The 18,101-nt window shown below is 44.5% G+C and overlaps 1 protein-coding gene across 3 annotated transcripts in view; it reads left to right on the plus strand.

Moving 5' to 3' along the window:
- The window catches only part of LOC142138990 (complement component receptor 1-like protein), a 114,641-nt gene that overhangs the window by 67,217 nt on the left and 29,323 nt on the right, over positions 1–18,101 (plus strand). For 2 of the 3 annotated variants that reach the window (XM_075196189.1, XM_075196190.1), the window contains exon 9: positions 6,176–6,355. The exons of the other annotated variant lie outside the window; for it this stretch is intronic. In XM_075196189.1, coding sequence (XP_075052290.1) covers positions 6,176–6,355 — 180 coding nt within the window. The remainder of the gene's footprint in view (positions 1–6,175; positions 6,356–18,101) is intronic. 3 annotated transcript variants of the gene reach the window in all.

Consider the following 18,101-nt stretch of genomic DNA (forward strand, 5'->3'; position numbering starts at 1 on the left):
GAGTTGTTTGCTGTGTTGTTGCTGACAGCATAACTCTTTTAAATTTTTTGGAGGGGGGGGGGAGAAGGGCTTAGATCCTTGGGTGAAGCTGAACCACTAGTGCTGAACACGGGCCAGGGCCTAAGCCGTTCCTTGCCACTCCGTGTCGTAAAGGGCATATTGGCAAGTTTACTTTTCTCCTCAGATGTTTTCAATTTTCTTTTTTTACTAATTGTAGTGAACTTTTGCTTTTTGGATTTTACATGCCCTCTACATGGAGATTGGGCATCGGCCTTGGCAGACGACGTTGATGGCATTGCATCGTCTATGTCATGACTAGTGGCAGCAGCTTCAGCATTAGGAGGAAGTGGGTCTTGGTCTTTCCCTACTTTATCCCCCAAATTTTGGTACTCCATTATATGCAGCACACGTTGTATTACAGTACTATTTTTTAAATACTGCAAGAACAGTGAACAATTTTTAATAGATTGTAGTATTTATGTTAATGGACTGCAATAATTTTTTTTAGACTTTTTAGAATACTTCTTTATATTTTTTTAAAAGGATTTTTGTCGAATTATAATTTTTTTGTAAGATTTTTTAATACTTTTAAAATAAAGATGCACTTAGCAAAACAAAGCACAGGACAAAAGCACCGCTGGACTCAGCAAGGACAGAGCACTGGACTGATGCACCACTGGACTCAGCAAGGACAGAGCACTGGACTGATGCACCACTGGACTCAGCAAGGACACAGCACTGGACTGATGCACCACTGGACTCAGCAAGGACTTTTTTGATTATTTTTTTTATATTAATTTAAAAGGATTTTGGTAGAATTTTTTTTTTTTTTTTTTATTTTTATGGAAGAATTTTTAATACTTTTGAAAGAAATATGCACTTTGCAGAACAAAGCACAGGACAAAATGCACCGCTGGACTCAGCAAGGACAGAGCACTGGACTGATGCACCACTGGACTCAGCAAGGACACAGCACTGGACTGATGCACCACTGGACTCAGCAAAGACTTTTTTTTATATATTAATTTAAAAGGATTTTTGTAGAATTTTTCTTTTTTTTTCTTTTCATGGAAGCATTTTTAATACTTTTGAAAGAAATATGCACTTTGCAGAACAAAGCACAGGACAAAATGCACCGCTGGACTCAGCAAGGACAGAGCACTGGACTGATGCACCACTGGACTCAGCAAGGACAGAGCACTGGACTGATGCACCACTGGACTTAGCAAGGACACAGCACTGGACTGATGCACCGCTGGACTCAGCAAGGACAGAGCACTGGACTGATGCACCACTGGACTCAGCAAGGACAGAGCACTGGACTGATGCACCACTGGACTCAGCAAGGACAGAGCACTGGACTGATGCACCACTGGACTCAGCAAGGACACAGCACTGGACTGATGCACCACTGGACTCAGCATGGACTTTTTTGATTTTTGTTTTATATTAATTTAAAAGGATTTTGGTAGAATTTTTCTTTTTTTTTCTTTTTATGGAAGAATTTTTAATACTTTTGAAAGAAATATGCACTTTGCAGAACAAAGCACAGGACAAAATGCACCGCTGGACTCAGCAAGGACAGAGCACTGGACTGATGCATCACTGGACTCAGCAGGACAGAGCACAGCACAGCACAGCACAGCACGAGAAATAGCAGGACAGAGGACCACCTAACACACCCTCCATCTTCCCTGATCAATGCCCGAGTGAAGATGGCGGCGGCAAGCGGGGAATTGAAAGGTTCCGAGTATCGCGAGATCCGACAGCGGGATTATGACTCAGAGCCTCGTTTTAAGTTTCGGAATCGGCAGGAATACCCGTACAGTGCTCGGATCTGACTCGGATCCGCAATGTTCGGGGGGGGGCTCGGATTCCAGGAATCCGAGTGCGCTCATCCTTAATAAATATGCATATAAGAAAAAATAATACACACTAAGGGCTAGATTTACTAAGCTGCGGGTTTGAAAAAGTGGGGATGTTGCCTATAGCAACCAATCAGATTCTAGCTGTCATTTTGTAGAAGGTACTAAATAAATGAAAGCTAGAATCTGATTGGTTGCTATAGGCAACATCCCCACTTTTTCAAACCCGCAGCTTAGTAAATTTAGCCCCAAGGCTCTGTTTTTAGGTACTGAATACTAAGCCAAGGGTAATTTAATTTCATAACCCCCCCTCTTTTGATAACATACAGTCCCCTGGATTCTCTTTGCACCAATGTGACTCTAGATTAGAACTCCCAGCATTATGCAAGAAGCATCTTTATGTTTGCCTGTAAGTTACCAGTTAGTGTCTAATATTATTTTTTTCTTATATAGTTTATTATTTTTAACACAACTCCACCTCTAGGAGGGGTGTATTAGATATAAGCACTTTCATAGAATATAATGAAACTTGCCATCTAAATGGTCTGTGAGGCAAAGCTGCAGTGCCACAGAAATACATGGGCACAATTCTATCTGATTAGATCCAAGGGATCACAGTAATTTATTATTACATCTAAGTTGGCACAATAATTAATTTTTACATCTAAGGGGACACAGTTGCTTATTATTTAATATAAGATACCAGATTTATTTTATTACCTTGGTCCCCATTGGCCAGGGATGCCAAGAGGGGCTCATTGCTACTCAGCTCAGTGCTACTTAACTGGAAACTCAGCACAACACCTCAAAGCATGGGAAATTCCCCTGCTATAAAAATTACAACTCTGCCGCCAATAGCTTGTTTGTTCCGGGGGTCCCATGTGAGTAAGTTCAGCGTTGTCAACTAGGGTTTATTTTGTTTTACAAGAACCAGATTGCCAGCAGATGGTTTCAGAGGTGTCAATTCATGCCTGTACTTAGATGAGAAAATAAAAAGGCTAATGAGGATAGATCGGGGAGTCTTTATTTAGAATAACGTTTTATATACAGTGTGTGTGGATTTTTATTACAAGTTTTTCAAGGTGCACTACAAGTCCCAGCGGGCCATGGATGCAAGATAATGCTGTCTATTGTGGAGTTTGTAATATTACATGCACCAGCATGCCAAACCACTTAAATTAGGCCAGGACATGTTGGGTTCAGTAGTGTACCTTGAAAAAAATTATATGCTGTCACGTTAATTTAAATAATTAATTCACACACAGCAACCAACCCCTAGGGAATTTAGTCCCGTGCTGAATGGAATAAAGGCTGGATGGCATTTTAGTGGGGGAGGCCAAGCTGCCAAGTGCTGGTATCAGCATTTTCAGGGGGACACCATGCTTATGTCTCACAGATTTTGTCGATACCAGCCTAAGCTGATAGCACTAGAGCTGATCATCAGCACAGATCTTCCTAAAAGAAGTATCTGCGCATGCATCCATCTCCACATAGGTGGTAAGGTGGAGGCAGCTACGCAAGCCTGCCCCTCCCCTCTCCCCCCCAGTCTGCCTCTCTATGTGTAGAATGGGTATACTTACTTAGATGAGCACCATTTTACTGTGCATGTATAGAAGGAAAAAGAAAATTTTGCTCTGGCGTGTTGAATTATGTGCAGCTCTACATCAGACCAATAATTTTTAATAATATTTGCATATGTCTTTTTTAAAGCCTTTATTATAAGTAAAGCATAATAAGTACATTTCTTGTGTTACAGATATGAGCTTGATGTAACTCCTGTATTATGTTTATAAGTTGAATCTCACTTTAATCATAAGTGAATTTTATTAATTAACTCACTCCTGTTTCAGGTATGATACCTAGGTATTTAATGGTTTCAGTTGCCCATTTGTAACATCTGGATAGATTGCTAAGGCCATAGTTTTCCCATAGTTAATTATGAAGTCAAATTTGTTGGAAGTATTGTACTTTGTCTTGTACATGTATGAGGTCAACTTTTCTGTTGGATAAGAAAATCAACAGATCGTCCGTGAATGCAGCTGATTTAATTATTGATCAACTTATCTGTATACTTCTAATAAAACTTTAACATATCTCAAATATGGATCTAATGCTAAATTGAATTTTATTGTTAATAGTGGGGTTCGCTGATGGGTGCTTGATTTTAATTGTAATTTTTTGATTGTGAGGTAAGTTGTAGTTAAGTGATATATTGACATATTAAAATTTAACTGTTCGGTTTGTTTCTCATCTTGCTTCACTTAGTTTATTGAGAAATTGCCTGGAGTAGCCATGTGAAGTCTGGCTATTTATTTGTGCATTGTTCTGGGTAGTATTCTATGGGGATACCAGGAAGGGGGGGTGGGTAAATATATCAAACTGCGATTTTGAATATCCAGGAATTTTCTCGGGCAAGTTTAGAATCGCTAATTTATTAACCAGTGATTTGATGTAAAATCGCCAGAAATGTGTTTCTTTTCAAATTGACATTTTAAAAATCGCTGCAGATCGCGGTCCCACTTTTTTTTGCCACTCTAGCTATACAAATCGCCAGATGGATGAAGCTGAAGATTTTTCGAACTCAACCAAGTTTGAATTCAAAATCACCAGATACAGCGCGCTGCTTTCTATAGGCGACATAGGCAAACACATCACTGTTACTCTGCAGGCAATGTTAATATAACAGGAGACTTAAGGTAGCACATAAATATCAACTTTAAATTTCAGTGTACAAATAAGCTATCTAGTATTTCTGTGCTACATGAAAAAACAGTCAGTATTTAACTTATGTGCAAAACAAAATCCTAATTTGCACCCCTTGAATTGTAACATGGTTTTTGTCCAGGATACTGAAATAAGAAGTTTCTCAAGTTAAGATCCTTAATGAATCAGGCCCTAAATGCATAATTCCCTCTCAGCTTAGCCACGCAAAAGTTCTACAGGCAAAAGAGTCTGTTAGCATAAGATCCAGAGAGCCTTGGTATCTTGCTGTCCCCAGCCTTGGTATCAGTCTCCCCCACTCCTGCGGTTGCACCAATATCCCCAGAACCTATCGACTTTCTCCTGATGGAGATGGATGGCAGGTTTCAAGGTGTAGTAACAGCCTGCTTGCCAGGACAAAGGTCAGCAATGATCACCGGGTCTGCTGGTAGAAAGCAGAAACTCAACACCAGACAGCTCCAAATCTGCAAGGAAAAGAACAGGAACACCCCTTCCTTCCCCCCTGGAGTGGCTCTTTATATCCAGTATCACATTCTCCCTGTATTTTCCTCTCCCTGGGCAAACCCCTTGGTCTTTCTTTTTTGAACATTCCCTCCAGGAAAAGAACACGAACACCCTTCCCTCCATGGAGTGGCTCCTTATATCCTATTAAAGTAATTTTATCGCTTACCAATAAAACATTGTCTTATGAGAATGTTGTGGTTCCAACTCACAAAGCGATTTAATAGCAAAAAGTAGCAGAGTAACAATTAATAAAATATGTACAGCCGATTACATATTTAGGTGCTCTGGATCCAGCATACAGTCATTCAATCCTGAAGTCTGTGGTCAAGAAGTGTTTGTATGTTGAAGTATGTTTCCTCTATCCTGAACCTTAGATCTCAATAAAGTGCTTTTAACATTATTATATTTAAATATAAATCCTACTAAATCTGAATATAAACGACTGTGTGCTGGACCTATTTTTAGATGAACAATTTGCAAGAGAATGTGTGAGTGTAAGTGTATGTGTGCATTATTTATCCGTGCGATTGCTTCATAACTCGCAATCGCTGAGTAAAAAGACACTAATCAATTTGATTTACTTCATCCAATTATTTGACTTCAACAATCCAGTGTCAAATTCCCACTGTATTTTCCTCTCATCGGGCAAACCCCTGGGTCTCTCCTGCTTGAACATTGGTTGGTGCTGGACCAGAGGTTTGGAGTGGGAGTGTAGATGAGCTGTCTTTCCACAGGGGCTCCCCTGCTGTGTCTCTGCCAAAATCTTTGGGCCAGTCATTTGGAAGACAATGGATACTAATTGGCCTTCCCCACCCCCAGATCTAGGATAGCACTCAGTCCCTCCTGGAATTAACCCATTTCACACTTTTGTGATGTGTCAGGGCTTCCAGCTGTCCAGTATTTCCTGTCTTTTCTTTATTAATTCCGATGTATCTGCAAAAGTCCTTCCCCGGGGCCAATTTTTAAAACTGGACATTTAACCCTGCGGATTGATGGGCCGGTGGTAAATGTTATTCTGGCAGTGTTTCCTGGTTCTGTCACATATCCTGTGAAATTCATTTCTTTGTTTTATTTATTTTTACCAGGAGAATTCTGTCCTGTGCCTATATTTCTGAATGGAATAATAAAAAGGAATAAACAAGAATACCGAGTAGGTGAATCTATAGAGCTGGAATGTAATTCAGATTACACCTTAAAAGGAAAGAAAAAAGTAACCTGTGAAAAGGATTTCCAATGGAGTTCTGAAATTCCAATTTGTGAAAAGAGTAAGTCCTATTTATTTTGTAGAAGGAATTAAGTTTAACAATAGGAATAAAAATGGTTAGAGTCGACAAAAAACTTGTACACACGTATCTACCGCTTTTGAGCGTATTGTCAGCAAAACCACTCTGCACATGCCCAGAACCGGCACATACGGCCATGAATGCAGGCCTGTTCCGTGCGACAATGCAAGCAAAGAACACTTACTATCGTGTCCGTGCTCAGGGAGTGACCTGGGTGGGGAAGGGACATTTTGCCATAGGCAATTTACAGTAGGGGTGTGCCAAACTCAAGCGCAGGCAGCAATGCCTGTATCTGGCTCAACAGCCATCAAAGTTACTTGTTTTTCTGCCATATCACTCGCACCAGCTCTGAGGCTAGGCTAATTTCAGCTGTATGCATGTGGTCACCCCCATCCTAATGATATAAACCCTTGTGTTGCCAGCCTTGTGCTGATAGGTGCAAAATCTGGGCGAAAAATAAGCATGGGTCCCACCAATTTTACAAAAGCCAGCACTAGGCAAGCTAACCGGGGCTGGTGGCACTATAACAGGGGAACCCGTATCAGGGCGCTCCTTGTCGAAATGACAAACCAGCCCCAAGCTATTCAGCACAAAGCTCTAGGGCCCTTCCCACACCCCTGGGCGGTGGGTTTGGAGTAATAAAATGAACAATACAAGTGTAAACATTATTTTAGTTTGTCTAACTACAGGTCCAAGCCAGCCCAGGCTGCCATTAACAGTCTGGGTCTGCTGGTGGTTATAGAACTACAAGCACCAGCATACCTATGGCAGCCAGGGCATGCTGGTACTTGGAAAAACACAAGTGCCAGCATGCCCTGACGTCTAGGGCCCGCTGAGCCATGTAATCCCACAAACTAAAATTTAAAGAAACCACACGCCTCTTTTAAACCACATTATTTTAATTTAAGAACAAACAAACAAATTAAAATGTAAATAAACCACACACCTCTTTTAAACCATGTAATTTTATTAAAAATAACAAAACCCCAAAACATCTATTTTCTTCATCTGTAATGGATCCAATCTTGTAAACTGAAGGCTTGAGTCCATAATAAAAACCAAATCATTCCAAGGTCTTATTGGTGTTCCAAAAATATAACATTCTAGGTCCTGGAGTTGTCTATTAATAAAAAAGAGAAAAATAATTCCACAGATAGTTGTAAAAAATAATTTTTTTCTTTCCTGAAGAAACCAAACTAATCCTCAGCATACTGCTTGGCAAAATAACAAATCCTCAGGACAACGAGAACTATGATCCTCTATGGAGGATCAACCGCCGCAGAATGAAATATTGAAAGACGCCAGGTCGCGGTATCTATTTATAATCTAGGGGGCTTTCCCATGCTTCTCACTGACAGCTTTTTTTTTCAGATTTGCAACTACTAGCACTAGGCTGGCAGCACAAGGATTAATATCATTAGGAAGAGAGGACCCCATGTTTTTTTTTTTTAAATAAATCTACTTTTTAACACTTTATAGTGCTAATAGCCACCGGACCCGCAGGCAGACGCGGGCTGGCAGAGTTCAGCCCGGGGGGCGCCCAGGCGGCCGCATCACATGACACGCGATGCGGCCGCGTCCAATGACGCGGCCGCATCGCGTGTCAGGTAATGCGGCCGCCTGTGCACTGAAGCGGCCGCATCCCATGACACGGGATGCGGCCGCCGTTAAAAAGTAGCCGAAATTGCGTCCTGTGGTCAGCCGGCCGGCCTCCCGGCTGGCCCGATCAGCAGTGAGAATGAGCGGCCCGGGGGACCGTTACCCCCCTGTCCCCCAGGCCAGCCCGCCCCTGCCCGCAGGCTACTGCAGGCACTGAAAGATATGTATCCTGCAGTGTCCTGTGTATTAGAGCTGAACAGAGCAGTCCTGTACCCGATTTCAACAGACCTTGATGAATTCGGGCGAACAGAAAGCCTAAATACGTGCATGTAATACTGAACACGGGTTGTGCTCAGAATGCGTGCCTTGATGAATGAGGCCCAGAAACAGTATCACCACATCTATCTCATCCTCCTTTACAAAGCAGTGAACCCTTCCTCCCCCCTCCACTCTCCCCCCCGAGCCACCAACTCCTTCTCTCCTTCCGCCCCACCTCGGGTGAGGAAGTCCACTCTCTCATTTCTTCTTCCCCCCCTTCTACCTGCCCCCAGGACCCTATCCCTTCTCACCTTCTTCGCTCCCTTTTCGCCTCCACCTGCTCCCACCTCGCTCACCTCTTTAATCTGTCCCTCTCCACCGGCATTTTCCCCTCCGCCTTTAAACATGCTCTCGTCTCACCCATTCTCAAGAAACCTAATCTTGACCCCACCTCACGCTCTAATTACCACCCCATTTCCCTTCTCCCATTTGCCTCCAAAATACTCGAGAGACTTTTCTGCAACCGTCTCTCTACCTACCTCTCTGAACACTCCCTCCTTGACCCTCTCCAATCAGGCTTCCGCCCCCTCCATTCCACTGAAACTGCCCTGGCTCAAGTTACGAATGATCTCCTCTCGGCTAAAGCCATGGACCACTACTCCCTCCTGATTCTCCTCGACCTCTCAGCGGCCTTTGACACCGTTGACCACCCCATCCTGCTTCACACCCTTCAGTCCATTGGCCTCTCCGGTACCGTCCTCTCCTGGTTCACCTCTTACCTTGCCGACCGTTCCTTCTCTGTTTCCACCTCTGATTCTCTCTCCCCTTCTTCCTCCCTTCCAGTCGGGATCCCTCAGGGCTCTGTCCTTGGACCCTTACTATTCTCACTATACACCTCTTCTCTGGGTGCACTCATCAGCTCCTTTGGCCTCAAGTACCACCTTTATGCTGATGACACTCAACTCTACCTTTCCTCTCCTGATCTCTCTCCCTCCCTTCTTTCCAGGGTATCCGCATGCCTCTCTGCCATCTCCTCCTGGATGTCCTCTAGATTTCTTAAACTCAATCTTGCTAAAACTGAACTCATTGTCTTTCCTCCCTCTCGTACCTCCTTCCCCTCTGACCTCTCCATCACTGTTGACAACTCATCTATCTCCCCTGTTCCCCAACTCCGCTGCCTAGGTGTCATCCTCGACTCCTCTCTCTCCTTTGCCCCTCACATTCACTCTCTCGCCAAATCCTGCCGTTTCCAGCTTCGCAACATTGCCCGCATTCGGCCCTTCCTCTCCCAGGATGCCACCAAATCTCTCGTCCACTCTCTGATTATCTCCCGCTTGGACTACTGCAACCTTCTCCTTATCGGCCTCCCCCTCTCTCATCTCGCTCCCCTTAGATCTGTACTTATCGCCGCTGCTAGGCTTATTTTCCTCTCTCGCCGTTCCACCTCTGTATCCCCACTCTACCAAGCCCTTCACTGGCTCCCCTTCCCCTACAGAATCCTTTTCAAGCTCCTTACTCTGACTTACAAGGCCCTCGCCAACTCCACTGCTCCCTACATCTCTAACCTTATCTCTATTCACACTCCCTCCCGCTCACTGCGATCGTCCAACGACCGTCGCCTCTCTTCCCCTCTGATTACCTTCTCTCACACACGTATCCAAGACTTCTCCCGCGCCGCTCCCCTCCATTGGAACAAGCTCCCCCGCTCCATCAGAACTTCCCCTAATCTGTCCTCTTTCAAACGAACATTAAAAACCCACCTTTTCCTTAAAGCCTTCCAGTCTCATGCCTAAACTCCCACCTCCGGCTACCTCTCTTTCTCATCCCTTCTTCCCTTTTCCCCCTTCCTCGACTCTGTCTCCGTTTCTCCAGTCTCTCCGTCTCATCCATGTGTCTGTCTGTCTTCCCCTCCCTTTAGATTGTTCGCTCCTTTGAGCAGAGCTCTCCTACCTTCTGTTTCCATCACTTTTAACTGCGCTCTCTGGCTACTCAGCTCACCTCCTCTCAGTCCCTCTGCCCTCTGTCTCCTCTCGCTTCTCTCCGCTCCCCTCAGTGACTCTCAACCTGTCATCCGTGCCCACCCTCTTGGGCCATAGTTACCTGCCTATACTCACTTTTCCCCTCCCTCCCTCTCTTTCATGCTGTGCCTGAGCCCCCAGAGTTATAGTGCTTACTGTTACTTGTACTGTGCTGTTTCACCTTGTACTGTGCCATTGTTTGTCCTTGTACGGCGCTACGGATACTTTGTGGCGCCCTATAAATAAAAATTAATAATAATAATAATAACTGAACACAACTGAGAATTGACCAACTTTTGAAATGGGGATCATTGATTTTTTGGGTATTCAGTGTGTTATTCACACAGTCTTTTTTGAGTCTTTCACACTGGGTCTGATTTATTAAGGAACTTAAATTAAGAAGTTTCTTATTTAAGTCTCCTGGACAAAACCATGTTACAATGCAAGTGGTATAAATAGTTTTCTCTTTTGCACATAAGTTACATACTGACTGTTTTTTCATGTAGCACACAAGTATCAGCTTATTTCTACACTGATTTTAAAGTTATCAAGTATTTGTGTGCTTCATGAAAAAAAACAGTCAATTTTTAACTTATGTGCAAAAGAGAAAACTATTTATACCCTTTGCATTGTAACGTGTTTTTGTCCAGGAGACTTAAATAAGAAACTTCTTAATTTAAGTTCCTTAATAAATCCGGCCCTGTCACGTTACCAGAGAGATTACAACTGGATCCTGATAGTTCAGCCGAGATTGACGTTACTTCAGCAAGGGGCGTGGAGTCTAACAAGTGAAAGGTGTTCACCAGTGATTCCCGCAAGGGAATATGGGCTTTTGCGGCTTCCACTTGCAGGTCGCGGTCCCCTGGAGAAGTTCTCAGCGAACACGACAGACGGAGCGTAGAATGAGGTAGAAGTAGTGCTGTCACTTGATAGTGGCGTTTAGCCGGGAAGTTTGGCAGCGTTGCCACTTGGGAGAGGAAATATAGCTGGGATGTTCAGCGATGTAGTCACTAGGGAGCTGGTTAGCAGGAAAAGATAGTGCCGCCACTTGGAAGTGCTTTCACTGGAATGTCAGCAGCGTAGTCACCTAGAGGTGAATTCCCCGGAGATATGTAGCTTGGGAGCTGAAGAGGTAGCAAAAAACACAGGAGCTGTTTCCAATCTTAAAGTCAGGGACTGACTGAAAGAACCAGCATTGAGTTCTGGTCAGAGGAGGTAGATATAGTGCAGTTCCTATTGGACAGCCAATAGAGGGCAGTGAGAACACATAAAACAGTTAGACAGTTCTGCGCATGCGCAGAACCACTGAGCGCCGAACGGAAGAAGGGGAGAGACAGTGCTGGAGGGCTGCAGCAGCGTGGACCAGGTAAGTGAAAAAAAAGAAACAGAGTCTTGGTGGGGAAGGCCTCTGGAATCAGCAGACACACAAGCCGGCTCCCGGGGAGACAGCGGGAATCCGGCGTGTGACAGTTCCTCCCCCTTTAGAGGTGGGCACCGAAAACCTAGAACCTGGTTTCTTCGGAAATCTGGAGTGAAATTTTTTCAGCAGAAGAGGAGCACAGATGTCTGCAGCCCGTACCCAGGAGCGCTCTTCGGGGCCATACCCCTTCCAGTCCACTAAATACTTGATTGTTCCTCTAGAACTTTTGGAATCCAGAATATGGCTGATCCCGAATTCATCAGTTTGTTGGAGAGAAAGAGGAGTGGTAGATGTGACAGGAACAGTGAATCGAATAATAATGAGTGGTCTCAATAAGGAAATATGAAAGGCATTGGCAATACGTAGAGTGGGTGGTAGCCGTAACTTAAAACAAACGGGACTGATTACTTGAATGATCCTATAAGGACCAATGTAGCGAGGAGCAAGTTTCATACAGGGCACTTTAAGAAGAATGTTCTTTGTTGATAACCACACCTTGTCGCCAACCTTCAAAAGAGGAATGGCTCTGCGTTTTTTATCTGCTGCTAGCTTGTAGCGAGTAGAGGATTTCTGAAGGGCCTTTCGAACTCGAGACCAGATGGATATAAAGTCCTGTCGAAGAGTGTTAACCGCTGGAACTTGGGTGGGAGGGAGGGCTGAAAATTCTGGCATACGAGGATGGCCTCCAAATACCACGGAGAACAGAGTGGTTGATGTGGATTCGTGAAAGGAATTGTTATGGACAAATTCTGCCCAGGGTAGCAAATCCACCCAATTACTCTGGTTGGCTGAGGAAAATATCCTGAGAAACGTTTCAAGATCTTGATTGACCCTTTCTGTCTGGCCGTTGGTCTGGGGATGATATGCGGAAGAGAATTTCAGACGGATACCCAGAAGATGACAAAGGGACCTCCAGAATTTTGAGACAAATTGTACCCCACGATCCGAGACAATTTCAGCGGGACAGCCATGTAGTCGGAAAATTTCCTTTATGAAATGTTGAGCTAGACATGCTGAGGACGGAAGACCGATGAGTGGAACGAAGTGTGCCATTTTAGAGAAACGGTCCACAATAACCCAGATGGTATTAAATTTATTAGCTGAAGGTAGGTCAGTGATGAAATCCATGGTAATATGGGTCCACGGTTTGGTAGGTAGTGGAAGAGGGTGAAGTAGCTCTTGTGGAACCTGGCGGGGAATTTTGTTTTGGGCACAGGTAGGGCAGGCAGCCACGAAATCTTTAACTTCGGAGTGGAATTTGGGCCACCAGTACTGTCGAGAGAGTAGTTCAGATGTTTTACGGGAGCCAAGATGACCTGTAAATCGTGAAGAATGACACCAGTGAAGAAGACTCTTCCGTAGATGAGGAGGAACAAATGTTTTTCCCTGGGGGGAATAGGAGTTGAGGAAGTTGAGAATAATCTAATGCATTTAGAGTCCAGGATAGGACGTTCCAGCAAGGTGTCTGATCCCAAATTTTCTGGGAAAGCCCGGGATAATGCATCCGCCTTCTTATTTTTGATACCGGGTTTGAAAGTGACCCGCAGATCAAAGCGGGTAAAGAAAAGGGACCAGCGGGCTTGACGTGGATTCAGGCATTGGGCTGACTGGAGATAGAGTAGATTCTTATGATCCGTGAAGATCATAACTGGGTGATGAGCCCCCTCTAGAAGATAACGCCATTCAGTTAGGGCCAACTTCATGGCCAGGAGTTCTTTATCCCCAATGGCGTAATTACTCTCTGCTGGCAGGAACTTGCGGGAGAAGAATGCGCAGTGATGGAACTTGCCTTGAATAGTTTTTTGCGAAAGAACTGCCCCCACACCGGTGGAAGATGCATCCACCTCTAGGAAAAAAGGAAGGGAGACATCGGGTTGCTGGAGGATAGGTGCCGATGAAAAGGCTCTTTTGAGAAATTGGAACGCTTCTAATGCTTCTGAGGTCTAATTTTGCGGAGTTGCCCCTTTTTGGGTAAGAGCTGTCAGAGGTGCCACAACAGAGGAGTAACCAGCAATAAAGCGTCTATAATAATTGGAGAAACCCAGGAAACGTTGAATGGATTTGAGTGTAGTTGGTTGGGGCCAGTTGATTATAGCATGAACTTTTCCCGGGTCCATTTGTAGACCGGATCCAGAAACCAAATAGCCCAGGAAAGGCAACTTAGGGACCTCAAATATGCATTTTTCCAATTTGCAGAATAAATGGTTGGTGCGTAATCTGGAAAGAACTTCAGCCACATGTAGACGATGAGTGGAAAGGTCCCTGGAGAAAATTAAGATGTCATACAGATATACTACTACATTGGAATATAGCAGATCACGAAAGATTTCATTCGCAAAACTTTGGAAAACGGCTGGGGCGTTACATAAGCCAAACGGCATCACTAGATATTCGTAATGGCCGTCTCGTGTATTAAGCCGTTTTCCACTTATCCCCAGAGCGAATCCGGATCAAGTTGTAAGCTCCGCGTAGATCGAGTTTAGTGAAGATTCTGGCACCTTTAATGCGATCGAAGAGTTCGGTGATTAATGGAATGGGGTAGCGGTTTTTAATAGTGATGGCGTTCAGGCCTCTGTAGTCGATACACGGACGGAGAGCTCCATCTTTCTTTTTCACAAAGAAAAACCCGGCCCCGGCGGGTGAGGAGGAAGTTCTAATGAAACCACGTTGCAGATTTTCCTTGATGTAGAGTGTAGTAGCCTCTGTCTCGGGCAGTGAGAGCGGATAGACTCAGCCTTGAGGAGAAGTTTTCCCCGGAATGAGATCGATCGGGCAATCCCAAGCTCGGTGGGGTGGTAGACGCTCAGAGGAGGCTTTAGAGAAGACATCCGAAAAGGAAGAATACTGGTGCGGTAAGATAACTGTAGTGGGTTCTGAAGGAATCTGTGTGAAGCCGAGAGGCTTGACCGGAGTTAGACATTGGCGAGAGCATGCAGGGCCCCATGCGGTGATTTGTGATGAAGGCCAATCCAGATGGGGTGAATGTAGATGAAGCCATGGTAGACCTAGAATGATTGGGCTGATGGTCAGTGGGAGAATGAGAAAGGAAATCTTTTCCCAGTGGAGGGCCCCAACTTGCATGGAGATAGGTTTTGTTAGTCTAAGAATACTGCCATTAGGGAGACGGGAACCGTCAATGCCCGTAGTAGCCATGGGCTTTTTCAGCGGAACAGTGGGCAACGCCAGTCTTGTAACTAGAGATTGTGACATAAAGTTCCCGGCTGCTCCTGAATCCAACAAGGCCTTGGACGACTTGGGCCCTGAAAGTAAATGTAAGGTGACAGGAAAAGAACATGTTAGGTCTGGAAAAGAAGTTGGAGAGGAAGTAAGAGTCCCTAGACTGACCTCTCCAGTGCAGGCTAGGGTTTGTCGTTTCCCGAACGCTGGGTACAAGAAGCCAGGAGGTGACCAGAATCTCCACAATATAGGCATAGTTTATTCTTCATCCTTCTCTCTCTTTTATCCGGAGTTAAACGGGAGCGCCCCAGTTGCATAGGCTCGTCCGTAGATTTGGGTGGTTGAAAAGGAGGAGCTAGACGAAAGGTAGACCATCTAGGAAGGTCTTTCTCGAACGATCTTTCCCGAAGCCGAAGATCTACCCGGTTGCAGAGAGAAATTAGGGCATCTAAGGTGGGTGGCAATTCTTGAGAAGAGAGAGCATCCTTGATCTTATCTGACAGCCCTTGCCAAAAGGCAGCAACAAGAGCCTCGTCGTTCCACTGGAGCTCGGAAGATAGAGTCTGAAACTCAATAACGTATTGAGCCACAGAACGAGAATTTTGACGTAGTCTTAGGATGCTGGTAGCAGCGGATGTCACTCGTCCTGGTTCATCAAAAATCCTCCTGAATGCAGAGGTGAAGGCTGAAACATCATTGAGGAGATTGTCATTACGTTCCCAAAGAGGAGAGGCCCATGCCAGGGCTTTCCCGGATAGGAGGGAGACCATATAAGCTACTTTTGACCTGGAAGTAGGAAAATTCTGAGGTAATAACTCAAATTGGATGGAGCACTGATTTAAAAAGCCACGGCAAGAGTTAGGATCACCATCAAATTTGGAGGGTGTAGGCAAACGCAGAGAGGAAGCGGCTGTAGCGGGGTCCTCGGCTGCTTGTGGTTGAGCAGTCGGCTGAGGCGTGGTCTCCTGTAATGCGTCTAGACGGGTAGCCAGAGTTTTCAAACATTGCAAAAGTTGCATCTGAACTGCATCCTGACGCTCCACTCTTCCAACCAAGTGTTGAAGCATGTCCTTGGCGGAAGGTTCTCTATCAGGATCTGACATGGCTGGTTCTTAGTGTCACGTTACCAGAGAGATTACAACTGGATCCTGATAGTTCAGCCGAGATTGACGTTACTTCAGCGAGGGGCGCGGAGTCTAACAAGTGAAAGGTGTTCACCAGTGATTCCCGCAAGGGAATATGGGCTTTTGCGGCTTCCACTTGCAGGTCGCGGTCCCCTGGAGAAGTTCTCAGCGAACACGACAGACGGAGCGTAGAATGAGGTAGAAGTAGTGCTGTCACTTGATAGTGGCGTTTAGCCGGGAAGTTTGGCAGCGTTGCCACTTGGGAGAGGAAATATAGCTGGGATGTTCAGCGATGTAGTCACTAGGGAGCTGGTTAGCAGGAAAAGATAGTGCCGCCACTTGGAAGTGCTTTCACTGGAATGTCAGCAGCGTAGTCACCTAGAGGTGAATTCCCCGGAGAGATGTAGCTTGGGAGCTGAAGCAGTAGCAAAAACACAGGAGCTGTTTCCAATCTTAAAGTCAGGGACTGACTGAAAGAACCAGCATTGAGTTCTGGTCAGAGGAGGTAGATATAGTGCAGTTCCTATTGGACAGCCAATAGAGGGCAGTGAGAACACATAAAACAGTTAGACAGTTCTGCGCATGCGCAGAACCACTGAGCGCCGAACGGAAGAAGGGGAGAGACAGCGCTGGAGGGCTGCAGCAGCGTGGACCAGGTAAGTGAAAAAAAAGAAACAGAGTCTTGGTGGGGCCTCTGGAATCAGCGGACACACACGCCGGCTCCAAGGGAGACAGCGGGAGTCCGGCGTGTGACAGGCCCACTGTGATTAACGCAATAATGATAAATCTACATAGGAATTATATTTGGAATAATATATCCCTATTGTAAAGTATATGGATATTTGAAGTCATCAAAGAGTTCTGTGACCATATAATAGTGTTAGGATATAGTAACATAGTAACATAGTTGATGAGGTTGAAAAAAGACACCAGTCCATCAAGTTCAACCTGTTTTGGATCTCCTGCGATCCTGCACTTATATTTGAAATTAATCCAGAGTAAGCAACCGCCAATCTGTTTCAATTTTGAAAATCCCCCCAAACTCAATATTGCAATCCAATTTTTACCCTATATCCACTACTATCCTTTATTTTAAATTAACAGTCGTATCCCTGGATACACCTTTCCGCTAAAATTTGTCTAACCCTTTCTTAAACATATCTATTGAATCTGCCATCACGTCCTTCCCTGGCAATGAATTCCATATCTTGACTGCCCTTACTGTAAAGAACCCCTTCCTTTGCTGGTTGTGAAATTTCCTCTCCTCTAACCTTAGGGGATGACCACGTGTCCTGTGTATGGTCCTTGGGGTAAAAAGTTCCCATGAAAGCTCTCCGTATTGACCCCTAATGTATTTGTACATAGTAATCATATCTCGCCTTAGACGCCTCTTTTCTAAAGTAAACATGCCTAAACTGGCTAACTGGCTAACCTTTTCTCATAACTTAATGACTCCATACCCTTTATCAATTTTGTCGCCCTTCTCTGAACCCTTTCTAGTTCCAAATTATCTTTTTTTATAGAGTGGTGCCCAGAACTGTACTGCATATTCAAGATGAGGTCTTACCAACGATTTATACAGTGGCAAAATTACACTGTCTTCCCTTGCATCTATGCCCCTTTTTATGCATGCCAATACTTTGTTTGCCCTTGCAGCTGCTGCTTGACATTGAGCACTATTGCTAAGTCTACTGTCTACGAGCACTCCCAAATCCTTTTCCATTATAGATTCTCCTAAATTAATTCCATTTAATTTATAGATTGCGTTCTTGTTTTTGATCCCTGAATGCATAACCTTACATTTATCTGTGTTAAACCTCATATTCCATTTAGCCGCCCAATCCTCCAGTTTATTTAAGTCCCTCTGTAGAGAAGCTACAACTTGCTCTGATTTTATTACCTTACAGAGTTTAGTGTCATCTGCAAAAATATAAATTTTACTCTCTAAACCATCACCAAGGTCATTAATAAATATATTAAAAAGGAGTGGTCCCAGCACGGAACCTTGAGGTACTCCACTTAAGACTTTTGACCAATTAGAAAATGTTCCATTTATCACAACTCTCTGTTCCCTATTCTCTAACCAGTTTTCGATCAAAGTACAAATTTTGATTCCTAGACCCAGTTCCCTT

Source organism: Mixophyes fleayi, chromosome 2, assembly GCF_038048845.1.
Source record: "Mixophyes fleayi isolate aMixFle1 chromosome 2, aMixFle1.hap1, whole genome shotgun sequence".
Taxonomy (NCBI): domain Eukaryota; kingdom Metazoa; phylum Chordata; class Amphibia; order Anura; family Limnodynastidae; genus Mixophyes; species Mixophyes fleayi.